General features: G+C 35.9%; 2 protein-coding genes across 2 annotated transcripts; both read right to left on the reverse strand.

The window, feature by feature from the left end:
• Positions 1 to 3,928: 3,928 nt before the first annotated feature.
• Positions 3,929 to 6,258, reverse strand: LOC107923085 (transcription repressor OFP16). The gene is made up of 2 exons (XM_016853296.2): positions 4,588 to 6,258; positions 3,929 to 4,305 (listed from the first exon to the last, which is right to left on the reverse strand). The coding sequence occupies exons 1-2, from the start codon at positions 5,333 to 5,335 to the stop codon at positions 4,211 to 4,213; spliced, it is 843 nt and encodes a 280-aa protein (XP_016708785.1). The 5' UTR covers positions 5,336 to 6,258; the 3' UTR covers positions 3,929 to 4,210.
• Positions 6,259 to 11,539: 5,281 nt separating this feature from the next.
• Positions 11,540 to 12,675, reverse strand: LOC121223756 (late embryogenesis abundant protein D-34-like). Its single transcript, XM_041106083.1, has 3 exons — positions 12,288 to 12,675; positions 11,864 to 12,154; positions 11,540 to 11,781 (listed from the first exon to the last, which is right to left on the reverse strand). The coding sequence occupies exons 1-3, from the start codon at positions 12,606 to 12,608 to the stop codon at positions 11,617 to 11,619; spliced, it is 777 nt and encodes a 258-aa protein (XP_040962017.1). The 5' UTR covers positions 12,609 to 12,675; the 3' UTR covers positions 11,540 to 11,616.
• Positions 12,676 to 14,137: the final 1,462 nt, after the last annotated feature.

Below are 14,137 nucleotides of genomic sequence, written 5' to 3' on the forward strand. Positions count from 1 at the left end.
TACCATGGAAGACTGGATTCTTGGCTATGGCCACAGCTGATTGGTTATCCACTCTAATCTCAGTAGGCTGAGCTTGATTTTCATTCAAATCATCCAAAATCTTCCTAAGCCAAATGGCTTGATTTACTGCTGCTGCAGCTGAGATATACTCAGCCTCTGTTGTGGATTGTGCAACAGTTTGTTGCTTCTTTGAACTCCAGCTGAAAACACTCGAGCCTAAGGTGAAAAATAACTTGAAGTGCTCCTCATGTCATCAACTGACCCTGCCCAATCGCTATCAGAATAGCCTAAGAGTTTCAGCTCCTTTGCCCTCCAAAACTTTACACCAGCATCGATGGTTCCTTTGACATACCTTAACACTCTTTTTGCTGCCTTCAGATGTGCCACATTACTGCAGTGCATAAACCTTGAAAGTAGACTAACAGCATAGACAATGTCTGGTCTAGTTGCTGTTAAATAAAGCAAACAACCAATTAAGCTTCTATATGCTCTCTCATCTACTCGATCATGCTCACTGGCACTTGATAATTTTTCCCTCAATGCAACTGGTGTAGTGACTGATTTGCATTTCGACATGCAAAATTTTTCAAGCACCTTGGAAGCAAATGTTTGTTGACTTATGAAAATACCATCACTTCCTTGTCTGATTTCCATACCAAGAAAATAGGTCATTAGACCAAGGTCAGTCATCTTAAAGACATGTTGCATCTGCTTCTTAAAGTCTTCTACCAGTTCATCTTTACAGCCAATGACTAGCAGATCATCAACATACAAGGAAACAATTAGCAAAGTTTCCTTCTGATCCTTCTTAACATAGAGTGTAGGCTCACTGACACTCTTTGTGAACCCGAGCCTTGCTAGGTAGCCATCAATCCTCTCATACCAGGCTCTTGGAGCCTATTTTAGGCCATATAAGGCCTTTTTCAACTTGTAAACCTTCTGTTCTTCACCAGGGACCTCAAAACCCTCAGGTTGCTCAATGAATATTTCTTCATTAAGAAAGCCATTTAGAAAGGCTGACTTAACATCTAAATGGTACACCTTCCAGTGCTTTTGAGCTGCCAAAGCAAGCAGCAGTCTGATAGTGTCCAACCTTGCAACAGGTGCAAAAGTCTCAGAAAAATCAATCCCTTGCTGCTGACTATAACCTTTTACAACCAATCTGGCCTTGTGTCTGTTCAAAGTACCATCAGCATTGTTTTTAGTCCTAAAGACCCATTTGACACTAATGATTCTTCTGTTTTCAGGTCTATCCACAAGCTCCCATGTATCATTTTTCTGAATCATTTTAAATTCAGTTTCCATAGCATCCAGCCAGCACTTTTCTTTTGCAGCTTCTTCAAAACATGAAGGCTCTACTATGGTTACTGCACATCTCTCATAGATGTCTGTTAATGTCCTAGTGCCTCGAACAGGTTCATCATCATAGCCATTTTCAGCTACTTCTTCATTTTCAGCTTGCTGCAGATCAACATCAATCTGTTCTCCCTCGGGCAAATTTGCTTCAATTCCATCCCATTTCCAGCTACTTGCTTCACTGAATTTCACATCTCTGCTCACTACAACCTTCTTGGTCAGTGGATCAAAGACTCTGTATCCTTTCTTCACATTGCTGTAGCCAACAAACACCCCTGGCATGGACCTCCTGTCCAACTTGGTTCTTCTCTCCTCAGGTACCAACACATAACATAGACAACCAAATACCTTCAAATGTGAGACAGATGGTTTTTGTCCAAACCAGGCTTCAAAGGGTGTTTTACCCTTGACTGCATTAGTTGGCAGCCTATTCAACAAGTAAACAGCTGTATTCACAGCTTCAGCCCAAAAAGTATTAGGCATTTTAGCCTCAAATAACAAACACCTAGCCATATCAAGGACTGTTCTGTTTTTCCTTTCACAGACACCATTTTGTTGTGGTGTGTACACAGTAGTCAATTGGTGTTGAATTCTAGCATCATCACACAATTTTTGAAACTTCTGAGATACATACTCAGAACCATTGTCAGACCTCAAACATTTCAATTTGCAATTTGCTTGGTTTTTAACCAAGGCTTTAAATTTGTAGAAAGAACCATAAACATCTGACTTATGCTTTAAAAAATTCACCCAATAGAACCTTGAATAACCATCGATAAAAAGTACAAAGTACCTGCTGTCATTTAAGGAGGTGGTCTTCATTGGTCCACAAATGTCTGTATGAACCAGCTGAAGCTTCCCATGAGCTCTCCATGCTTTGTTGACAGGAAATGGTAACCTGGTCTGTTTTCCTAACTGACAGACTTCACACACAGCATCCCTTGGCTCAATTTTAGACATGTCACTGACCAAATCCATCTTTTGCATCATATTCAGAGAATTGTAGTTCACATGTCCCATCCTCCTGTGCCACAAATCAGTCTCATCAGACTGAGATGCATATGCTTTAGCCTGAAGCTGATTCATATCTACAATGAAAGTCCTATCTTGCATAGCCACTGTGGTTAACACTTCACCAGCAGCATTTTTTATCAAACAGTTCTTGCCTTCAAAAATCAGAGAATAGCCTTTCTCCAATAGCTGGCCAACACTTAGCAAGTTTTGGTCAATATCAGGTACATAGAGAACCTCTGAAATGGTTTTAATACCTGACTTGGTGCTTATCAAAGCCTTGCCTTTCCCTTTTGCCTCCAGTAGCTCACCATTGCCAATTCTGACTTTGGACTTGAAGGTAGTGTCAAGCTCCTTGAATATACTCTTCTCAGAAGCCATATGGTGGGTGCATCCACTGTCAATCAGCCAAATTTTGTTAACCTTGCTCGAGCTTGCAAAGCATGATGCTGAAAAAACATGCTCTTCTGGTGTTTCAACCTCTTCTGCAGCTTGAGCTTGGTTTTGAAACTTTGGTTGTACTTTTGATTTGCTTTTACAGACCTTTTCAATGTGGCCAAATTACTTGCAGGCTCTACATTGAATGTCTGGTCTGTACCAGCAGTATTTCTCAAGATGAGTAGTCTTCTTGCAATGGACACAGGGTGGGAACTTCCTTTTGACAGGTTCTTTCTTCTTCTTCTCAGTCCAAGGCTTCTTGCCTTTGGCATTTAAGTTTGCACTTGAGCCTTCTCTGCCTCTAGCCTGAAAAGCTCCTTCATAGTGGTCTTCCTGGCTATTTGCCCTTCTCTGCTCCTGAGCATAAAGAGCATTTATAAGCTCTGTCAAAGGGATTGTTGACAAGTCCCTTGAGTCTTCCAGAGAAGAAATTTTTGCCTCATACTTCTCTGGCAAGGTTGTTATGACCTTCTCAACCACTCTTTGGTCACTGAATTCTTCCCCAAGCAGCCTTATATTGTTGACAGTAGCCATGATTCTGTCAGCATACTGCTTGATGGTTTCTGAGTCCTTCATTTTGAGATTTTCAAAATCTCTTCTCATGTTGATCAGCTGTTGTTGCCTGGTCTTGTCAGACCCCTGAAACTCCTCCTTGAGTTTGTCCCAGGCCTGCTTTGGAGTGTCACAAGCCATTATTCTTGTGAAAATAACATCAGAAACTCCACTTTGAAGGCACGACATAGCCTTATACTTCTTGGCACAGTCTTCATTGTGCTGCCTGATCTGGGCTATAGTCGGGTTAGCTCTTAGTGGTGGTGGCTCAGTGTCATTGAGAACAACATTCCACAGGTCATGTGCCTGCAGATATGTTCTCATTTTTACTGCCCAGATGTTGTAATTTTCTCCAGCAAAGACAGGTGGAGGAGGTGGTGTAAAACTCATTTTCAGCAACCAAAAACAACCTTTGCTTCTTTTGTTTCAAGTATAACTTGCTTAATGACAGTGTACAACCAAGGCCCTCAAAGACTGAAAGCTCTGGATACCATTTGTTGGATAAATGGCAGTATAAACAGAAGCAAATGGAATGAAAGAAAACAAAAATGAAGAAGAACTCAGCAAAGAATTGTAACTGAAAGTTGTATTTTTTTCATTCAAATTTTTGAATATATGGAAGTTACAAAAGAACAAATTTGACAGTTACCTACTAATTTAACTGCCCTTACTTAATACATACTAAAATAAAGTTTGCTTACAAAAGAAAGCTGATATAACAGCTATTACATCAAAATGAATCATTCAATCTTATCCTACTAACTTAGCCATCATATTACAAAAGATTTGGTCAAAGTTACATAGGAATAAAACATTTAAAATATGATCCTTCATTCAACTCCACTGCTTCACTTCAAAACAGTATAGCAGCTAACTTGTACAATTTGCGGCTGCTGGTCTTTTGACCAATTTGTTGCTGTTGGTTCTTTGTTGCAATGCAGGCCACGGCTTCAACACAAACATCAGCTTTTACTTACAGTTTCTAATGTGTTTTAGAAGGTGTTATGTATGTCATGAGTTGCAATGTTTCAGACAAGAACCAAAAGAAGACAGCTTACAAGATAAGGTAATATAATTGAACCAAGTATATGAGACAAAAAAACAATGGGAACAAACTTTTTAGTTCCCCACATGTATATATTACTCATTTAGATAATTAATCAATATTCTGATCCGCAATCAATTGGTGATAACATTACATATTTTACATGCACTTCCCCGGAATCTTACCGTCACCGATCTTTCCGTCGTTGTTGTTGCCGCCACCCTGCGCTGCCATTAGGCTAACAAGAAGATCCGCAAATGCTCCTATAATAAACTTGTGCGTACTTTTGGGATTCAATGCGAGGTAACACAAGAGAAGCTCATGCAAGTATTCCCAGTTAGCCTTGACGTCGATTAAGTGACGTGCCTCCACCATTTCCTGCATGGATGTCCTGAGATCCATGTACGGGTTGCGAGAGAAGGTTGGGACAGCTACGCTGTTTTCAACGGTCCTTGGGTGGCCATGTTCTTCACTCGGTCGATCACCGCAACCGTGGTTAGAGGATTGATTTGCGTCATTGTTGGGACTGGAACTGCTGGGTAATAGGGTATCTGATGACTCGGGAGTGGTGGCGATTGATGACGGTACTGTTGATTCAATGATGGAGTTGGAGCTACCCGGAAAAGTGAAAAAGAAGCGCTGCGAAGCAAAAACGGTGGCGAAGTCGGGTTCGGAGTCGGATTCAGGGAAGGGGTCTGGGTCAAAGGAGAGAGAGGAGTGCGTCAAGGATTTGGAGGTTGAGTAGTCGAAGGTGTTGTCATAGAGGGAGTTGTAGTTTTTGAAGAGGGGTGATGAAGCGGTGGCGGTGGATGAGGTTAGTGGACGGCTGTCATCATCTGGGGTTAGCGGCGAGGAAGAGGAAGGTTGGGAAGTTAATGGGGATCTGATCTTTTTGAAGCAGAGATTGAGATTTTTGGCCAGGGTGTTTGGCATAATTTCCACTCCAGTGTTGTGATCTCAAAGACAGAAGGAAAATGAAGTGCAAGGCTCCAACTTTTTTAATTCTCTGTTTATTTGTATACTTTTATGTTAGAGAGAGAGAGAGAGAGTAGCAGGAGAATGGAAGGGGAAGGCTCCATTAATATATTTGTTATTTGTGAAAGTTGGAGGAGAGAGAGTTGATGGACAAGTTATTGACAATCATTTAATTCAGGCAAACAGTTCACTCATACAGTCATATATAAAAGAGTTATTTTTAGGGTAAATTGTAGATTTTGATATCAATTATGTTTTCACATTTATTACGAAATTAGATTTATAACATTTTAATCACTCATCACTCATCACTCATCACTCATCAGCCACGAGCACAAATATTTCCGTTAAATGTCAACGTCTATTTTACGTCTCCCATTCTCATCCTCTTAACTCATAGTACCTTCACCATCGTTTATCACCTCCACCAACATTACATACCCACACCATAACCATATCCCAGAAAACAAACCCCACTCATCGAACAAAAAAAGAAAATCCATATTAGATTTGGCCTAGGGCTAGTTCGAAAAGTTTTACTCATCTCCTCGGAGATCCCAATGGTGGGAAACTAGTGCGAGGCTTGGTAAACCGATCTAACGGCCAACCACGAAAATTAGTTAAGAGATTTCAAAAAATTATTTTGCATTTCGTGAGTTTCTTAATTATTCATCAGAAAATCTAAACAATGAAAAAGTAAGTAAGGGGAGAAAAAGGAGAGCTCATCGATGTTTTTTGGCTAGAGAAGACGACATGTGATAGAGGGCATTAGCAACTAGGGTTTTCTAAGGAGATGGAAGCGAAGAAAAAGAGAAAAAGAAAGAAAGAAGAGAAGGAGGTGACGGGTGAGAAGCAGCTAGGGTTTGTGGAAGGAGAAGGAGGAAAATTAAAATGAAGAAAATAGAAATGATAAAAAAGAGAGGGAATGAAATTAAGGGACGTGGAATACTATTTGTGCCATTTGAGATTTGGGTCATACCTTTAATATCAAATATTATAAATTAATAATATTAATCCTCATTCTACAATAAATGGAATCGATCAAAAATGTGCATTCCAATCATATTATTTCATTAAAAATAAAATTATTTATTTTAGTGCTATCAGTGGCAGTGCGCGCGACTCGCATATCTATTTCTTGCACATTTTAACTTATTTCATTGAAAGTAATCTTTTGATGTGAGTTAGATTTTTGAAATTGATTTTTATTTTTATATAAACTTCTGTCATTATCTGCCACTTGAGTAGTGTTATGATATTAGAGAAATCAAATGATTCATTGTCACTTACCACATATCAAACAAAAGTCTTTTTAAAACAGAGAAAACCAAAATTTAATTTTAGAGATTTTTTTACTTTCTTGTTTTAAAAAATTTACTAATTACAAAAAAAAAATCAGCAGTTAAATTTTTGGGTTCTCATCACATTTGTTCTTTTTTAAGACAATATCTAGAACTACTAGTTCCTTTCCAATTCACAGATAGGAAGATAATACGCTTCAACGCACTCAAACCCACGTCCTCCTATATTGACAACAATATCTATGCCAATCGAGCTAAGGCTCAATTGAAAAAGAAAAAACAAGAATAAATTATGTGGTTATAATTAAGGTTTAACTTAATGATTCTAAAAAAACCATATTTTAAGCCCTTAATAATAACATATTATATTATATTGTTTTAGAGAGAATGGATAATATAATATAATATAATATATCAACAAACATTAAATTAATTATCATTATTATTATTTTTAACTCTAAAATTAACCAAAGATTCTAAACCTTAGACCCATTTAAACCTTAATTCTTAATCTACTCTTTCCCTAAAATCATAATGGTTAGAAATTCTAAATTCTAACCTTGTATTACTATTTGATAAGTTTATTTAATTAAAAAACATTAATATGGAAAGAGAATTAATACGCGCCATATGATATTTAATATATAATTAGAATCTAAAAAAGAAAAGGTTATGTAGGGGGCAAAAGGCCCATATATATGAAATGGAGACGCACCGCAGTTAAATTATTATTAAAGACAATTAATTTAAGGTTAGAATGGGCGATATGATCTTAATTAGAACTTCAACAAAAAAAAAAAAAGGTTATGTAGGAGACAAAAGGCCCATATATATTAAATGGAGACGTAACGCAGTAGAAAGAAAGGGAGAGGTCGATCTGGTTGGGCGCGATGGTCCACCCAAGGTTAAAACGACCACTGGTAGCACATGGTGGTGGGAGCCCCAAGGTAGAGCAATCCAACTAACCTAACATCTTGCTTCTATTGTGTCCAAAGGACCCGCAACCATCGGTTCACGTAACGGTGTGCATCACTTCCCAACCCATTACATAAATATTAGAAATCTGAAGTAGAAGAAGATAAGAAACTGTTGCTGTTGTATTCACTCAGAGAAGGACGTTGCAACAGAGTGACCACTATCCACTGCAACATTACCCAAAACTGCGAAATGAGAAATCAACGTCAATTGCAACCACACGACCATACGATTTGTTTGTGTAGTCGCCTCAATTTCCATGAAACGTAAATTGTCTGCTGTTTTAGCGTACGTATTAGCCAGCTATTCTTACTCTTTCTTCTAAGCTTCAACACAAGGGCAGGCAGGGCATCCTTTTCAAGTAATCTTTTTTTCTCCTCAACCGTGTTCTAATAATCATTAAGTTGTTAGTTTCGTGGGAGAGCTGTGAACTCAATCAAACTATAAACTCAGCCGGCAAGGACAGATATATCTCACTTGCTTATAAGTTATAACATCACACAGTCAGTCAAGGCATTATTAACCAACATACCCTTAAGCCACACACACGTGATCACTGATCACATGATGATAACATGGAAAGGAAGCTTGCTTAAACTCATCCTAACATAAGGTGGCCAGTTTGAGTTCAATATCATTTCTAAACGAATAAAATATGCAAGGAAGACTAATCATTGACCTATGCATATATAAACTATAGGAAAAAGAAGAAACCCTTGTTTCTCATATGCGTGATACAGCGATTAGGTAAGAGGCAGAGTGAAGCCCAAGAAGATTGTTTGTGGCAGTGCCAAATCAGCTCCTCACAAGGTTTTTAGATCTTAGAGATGAGCTATAGAAATTGTCCTGGTCTGGAATCTCTGCCCATAAGCCACCCAAAGGTGTTCTATTCGGTGAAACTTCCCTGCCTGTTATGTGCTGCCACCAGGCAGGTTCTGCAATATTATGGGATATATCTAGTACTTTGTAACACTAATATCAATTTTCTAGTCTTTAAGATTTGTATAATTATTTTCCTCTCATCAATTTGCAATAGTTTTTGATAAATTTTTTTTTTCAGATTCTTAATGTTCTTTTGGTATTTTTCTGCTATGGTTTTCTACTGCTCCTGTTGAGCGCCGTGTTGAGAGAGAATTCATGCAAATAAAACCGTTGGGAAAAGTTGAAATTTGGCAGCTTTGATGTTTAGTTTACTACTAAAGGGAAAAAAAAGGTTAAAAGAAAGCAGAAGGGCATCAAACAAAGTGATTTGGCGCTTTTCAGTTCTTTTGTTCATTTGCAAGGCAGCGAGAGGGGAGGGGCCCTAACAACGTACAATGTCAACTCTAAGTCACTTTTTTCATAATCCAAACCACTCTTTTTTTCTACACACTTTTCAAAGGTATTTTCCAATTACTTAGACCTTGGCTGGGTTCTTATTGAAATTGCCAAAACAAATGGCATTGAACCATTCACCTTGAAAACACTGTTAAATTCAAGACAGGATTGGGTTTGAAATGCGACTACAAGCACAGCCAATTAATCTTCTTTTACGGGAAATAATGCTAGTTGTAGCACTCATCAGGCCGTAAGCCCAATCAAATCAAATGGATGCCTGCCTCTATTTGTCTTTACATTTTTCTCGTGAAGTCGTTTTCTTGGGCCAACCCAATCCAGATGTTAACACACAATGATAAAAATAAAAATAAAAACATATTTTTGGATATGTGAATATTACTTATTTTGATAAATTTAAAAAAATCAAAATTAAAAGAAGGGTGGTTAAATCTTTCACGGTTGCCGGCTAATGAAGAAAGTAAAACAGTGGGTTAGTTTTCTAAACTATATTAGTTTAACAAAAATAATTAACTTTATAATTGTTCTCTTAAATCTTTAAATTCGGATTGAGTTGGGGTTTTTGTTATTAACTTGGCACATATTAATTGATTTGTTAAACCCCTACTTCATGTTTTAATTTCTTATTAAACTTGGATGCACTTTATGTTAATGTTGGACAATGGACATTTATATTTTATTTTACAATTTAACGAATTTTCTATTTTTAATTTAAAAAATTATAAAATCATCATCTACTAATTATTAAATGGACAATTCAATTGGTTGAAATTAATTATAGTTAAAATTAATTACATTGATAAATAAAGCTGCCTCTATAAAGACTCTTTTTTTTTAAAAAAAAAGAGGCGAGCCTTTCACGGAAAATGGAAATCCCGATTTGTTAAGAAATTTGATTAAAATATAAAATAAAAAATTTATCTCTATGCATAAATAAAATTGAAATAGTTAATATAAATTTGCATAAAAATTTAAAAAAAAACCCAAAACAAAAAGTAACAAAATATAATAATAATTATTATTCTGAGATCTTAGTTTAATGGACAAGGCTAAAGCCTTCGGAATTTAAACATTTCAGGTTTCATTCTTATTTTGTGTATATCAGGTATCTATGGGTTGGGTCGAACAAAAAAATTAGGCCCGTTTGTTAGGTATTGGCTTGGACTGGTAAAAAAAAAGCTTAAAATTTTGCCTAAGCGATAAAATATTAAAACTCAAATTTGGCCTTTTATATAATTTTTTAAAAATGTAATACATAAAAATACTAAAAACATTAAAATAAATGTTTCCCAACAAATTGAAAATAAATTAAAAATATATATGCATACTTAAATAACACTAAGATAAATGTAACTTAACAAGCAAATGTGAAAAAAATAGTAACAAAATTAACAATAAAACAAGAATTATACAATATCCAAATAATAACAACAAAATAGTAGTAACATAATTGTGAAATGATAGCAAAATAGTAAAAAGAACAGCAAAAAAATTTTTGTTTTCATATTCGGGCCGGGCTCGAGCCAAAAAAGCCTCACTCGAGGCCCGACCTATTTTCTAAACAAGCATTATATTTTTGCCTAAGCCCATTTTTCAGACATATATTTTTACCTTAACCCTCTCACTTTTCGAGTGGGGTGGCCCAGCCCATTAACAAATCTATATGTGAGTTCTTAATTGATATTCTACAATATCTGGGTCATGTATAAAAGGTTTAGGTTTGGATATATTTTTATTATCATTGATTAATTTTAGTTATAATTATTTAAATTTATTCATTATAATGGAAATGCAACTATACTTGTAATTTTGAAAAAAAAATACATGTATTAATTAAAAAATACATTATATTCAACAAAGAAAATATAAAAAATTTATAAAAAAATTTAATAATTAATTATTTATATTTTAAATTAAAATTTATTGAACATATAAAGATTGAAGATAAAAAAAAATAGATAAAATGATTCCATTTATTTAAAATTCATTTAACAAATAAACCCTATAGAATTAATATATTTTTCATCAAACCATATTAAGTAGGTATTTTTCAAACCTAAAAAAAATCACTCTTTTCCTTAAATTCTAAAGTTCCAATATTAGTTTTCTTTCCTTCTTCACATTATAAAAAATATGTAATTAATTATTTTCTGGGAATACAAATATATCATTTCTTTTCCTTAAATTGGAATTAAAAAACAAACCTTTTATTTTTTTTATTTTTTTTATGGTATTTGAATTGTTGTGTTCGTCACCGTGACTAACGATTGTACTTTGGAGTAGCTAATGTGAATAAGTATTGTAGGATTGAAGTGCATCTTTAGCAAAGATGTCTAGGCAAATTACAATTTGAAGTGTGTTATGTAGTTAAAAAGTGGCATTAATTAAAGCATATTTATGAACATGTGATATTGCAAAAATTGTACATGTTAAACTAATAAATTATGATTTAACAAAAGGCAACTAAGGAATTAGTTTGAGTAGAGTTGAAAATCTTGACGTGAAGTTAGTTGAGTTTAATCAATTGATATGGTTATAGTGGAAACGTAAATTAAGCCTGTAAAGGATTACTTTCTTTCCAAAAAAGCAGAAGACATGGTGATTTATAAAATAGCATAGTGATAAGATCTAGATTGTTGAATTTTGATTACGCTTAGCAGCTGCAGCCATGGCAGCACCCACTCCCCCAGGCGTAGTACTCATGCCAGGATTATTTCTCACCTCAGCAGCTACAACCCTTTCAGCATCTTCACGAGTCACTGCTTTATCCTTAGGCAGCATCGCAGTAGCATCCTGCAGCCCCCAAAACATATTGAAATCTTTAGAAATATTCCACTAGTAAATGGGGTTCATAATAATAATAGTAAAGTATTACCGATAAAACGTCCGAGAGAGTGGCTTGATCTTCAAACCGCTGGGTTCGAGCATTCCGAGTGGCTGCAGACTGAGCTTCGGATGCAATACCGCCCGGAGTTATCTCGCTGCTGCCAGTGGCTCTCATTTCAGCAGCTTGAATTGCAGCCGCATCGCTCTGATCAATCGGTTTATCTGCAGCAGAGATGGCCGCCGCCTCTAAAGCCTCTCCAATCGTAATTGATCCTGGATCAACCAACATTGCTGGAGTTGTCACCGCTGAAACATCTGGTTGCCTGTATTGCCCCACAATCTGTATCTCAATATTTAAACTTGTTAATTAGACGCATATAAATAAACCAAGATTACAACAAATCATAATAAAAATACTGTCTGTCACTTTATGATTTTTATACTGAATGCAACGATTTTCCAATACTTTTTACCTGTCCAGCAACGGCTTCTGTGATCATAACATCGCCATCTGCGTCAGACTTAATGACGGCGACGCCTTGGTCTCCAGCAACGTCAGCTTGGTTGTGACTAACGACGCCTGCTCTTTCATTGGCGATGGCTGCAGATTGCATGACAGCTGCTGCACCACCTTTTGGTGTTTCTCCTAGGATCTTGTTCTCAGCTGACTGCATGGCGGCGGCATCTTTTGGTCCAATAGGTTTTGAAGCCAGTTCACCGGTGACGTTAAAGACATCACCGTACTTGATGGGTTCCTGACTAGCCCCAGGCCTTTGTGGTTGTTCCTGGCTCATAGTTCCGTTGATCGGAAGTTCAATTTGTGTAATTCTGTTGGATGAACTGAAATGTATTGTGGGCGTTGAGGGAGGTGGGCGGGGTGCTTTTTAAGTACGTAGGCTGCAGTTCGGTGCGCCGTAGAGCCAGCCACGTATAATCCTGCTTTTGGCAGCGACGTGGCTTGAAATTCTAGGCGTTGGCGTCGTGAAGAGACATATGGAACGGCAATGGCAGATGGCATAGTAGTAGCTGGCTTGGTCATATGATCCCAGGCAAGAAAAGGTACCTTACACTTGGCAACCGCTATAATCTCTACGTCCTTTTTCGGATTGCCATCGGCGGTAAAAAGCAGTGCAATAAGACTACAAGTCTACATTTTCCTAAGTATACATGACACATTAAATTAATATAATCCATCTTCACTGATTTACATAAATACTTTTAGGTTAAGTTGGTATGGTATTATAGGGAAAAATAAGTTTAAATATAACAATTAATTTCGATTGTTCTTGAAATATGTTCTACATTAGATGTGATTTCGTCCCTCTATTTTAAACTTATTTAACCGCATTTTATATATAATATCCAAAACTAAGTGGACCACAACTTAAAATTTCTTTTATAGCTATAGACATGCATTTTATAAATGAAATTTCCCTATTTTTATTTTCTTAACATGTTTTAAATTTTTAGTATTCACCTTTATTAGTATCTTGCTTTCATTACTTTTTATGCTAAAAAAAATAATTTCTATATATATGCACATGTTTTAAATTTTCAAGACTTTAAAATACTCAAAAACATATTGCAAATGTATGAGGTGATAAGGTGTTTAAAATGGTTTTAAAGCAATTTAATGGCTAAGTATAGATACCTTATCTTAAATATCGATACGTTAGGAAGTCAATAGCCTCAAGGCATCCTAAAAAAGGTAATGTATTGATACATGTTCTCGAGGTATCGATATTGATCCAGATTTATCGATACCTTGCTTCATTGTATCGATATTATGGTATTTTTAACGGTTATATTTCTTAGAAGTATCAATACTCAACCCCTTTAAAGGTATCAATACCGTTGGTTATAGTTAGCTCTTTCTACACAACTTCTCATTTTACATTGACTATAATTTGTTCCCGACAATTCCAAACAACCACTAATCAATTCATTGATATAAATATCTCAAAAACACTATAAGATATAGGAGATGAATGTCCAGACGTCAAATGAAGAAAAAATTAGAGGTTTTTTTTTCTCATGTACATAGTTGGTAGTGCTCAATTGTAATATTTTCTATATATTTTTAGTGAGCCCAAATCTTATAAACACTCAGAAAATTTATATTTTAACCTTACCTTCTCCAATTGAAGCTGAACCATTATGGATTAATTGCGTAAAACTTTTCTACCTCTTAAATTTTTTTTTGTAAAAAATTAAAATATAAATTCAGGTGACAAAGATGAGGAAAATTATTTATTGTGTGAAATATTACAACAATTTCTACATGTAATCGTATTCTTACAATTTACTAGAATCTCTCAGTATT

Source organism: Gossypium hirsutum, chromosome D11 (genome assembly GCF_007990345.1).
Source record: "Gossypium hirsutum isolate 1008001.06 chromosome D11, Gossypium_hirsutum_v2.1, whole genome shotgun sequence".
In the NCBI taxonomy this organism is placed as follows: domain Eukaryota; kingdom Viridiplantae; phylum Streptophyta; class Magnoliopsida; order Malvales; family Malvaceae; genus Gossypium; species Gossypium hirsutum.

Coding starts and splice junctions, on each gene's coding strand:
- LOC121223756 (XM_041106083.1), bottom strand. CDS start 12,608: ATGAGCCAGGAACAACCACAAAGGCCTGGGGCTAGTCAGGAACCCATC. Junction 12,155..12,287: donor CAGAAGCCGTTGCTGGACAG/GTAAAAAGTATT, acceptor ATTGAGATACAG/ATTGTGGGGCAATACAGGCA. Junction 11,782..11,863: donor CTCTCTCGGACGTTTTATCG/GTAATACTTTAC, acceptor TGGGGGCTGCAG/GATGCTACTGCGATGCTGCC.
- LOC107923085 (XM_016853296.2), bottom strand. CDS start 5,335: ATGCCAAACACCCTGGCCAAAAATCTCAATCTCTGCTTCAAAAAGATC. Junction 4,306..4,587: donor CGACGGAAAGATCGGTGACG/GTAAGATTCCGG, acceptor TTTGTGTTGAAG/CCGTGGCCTGCATTGCAACA.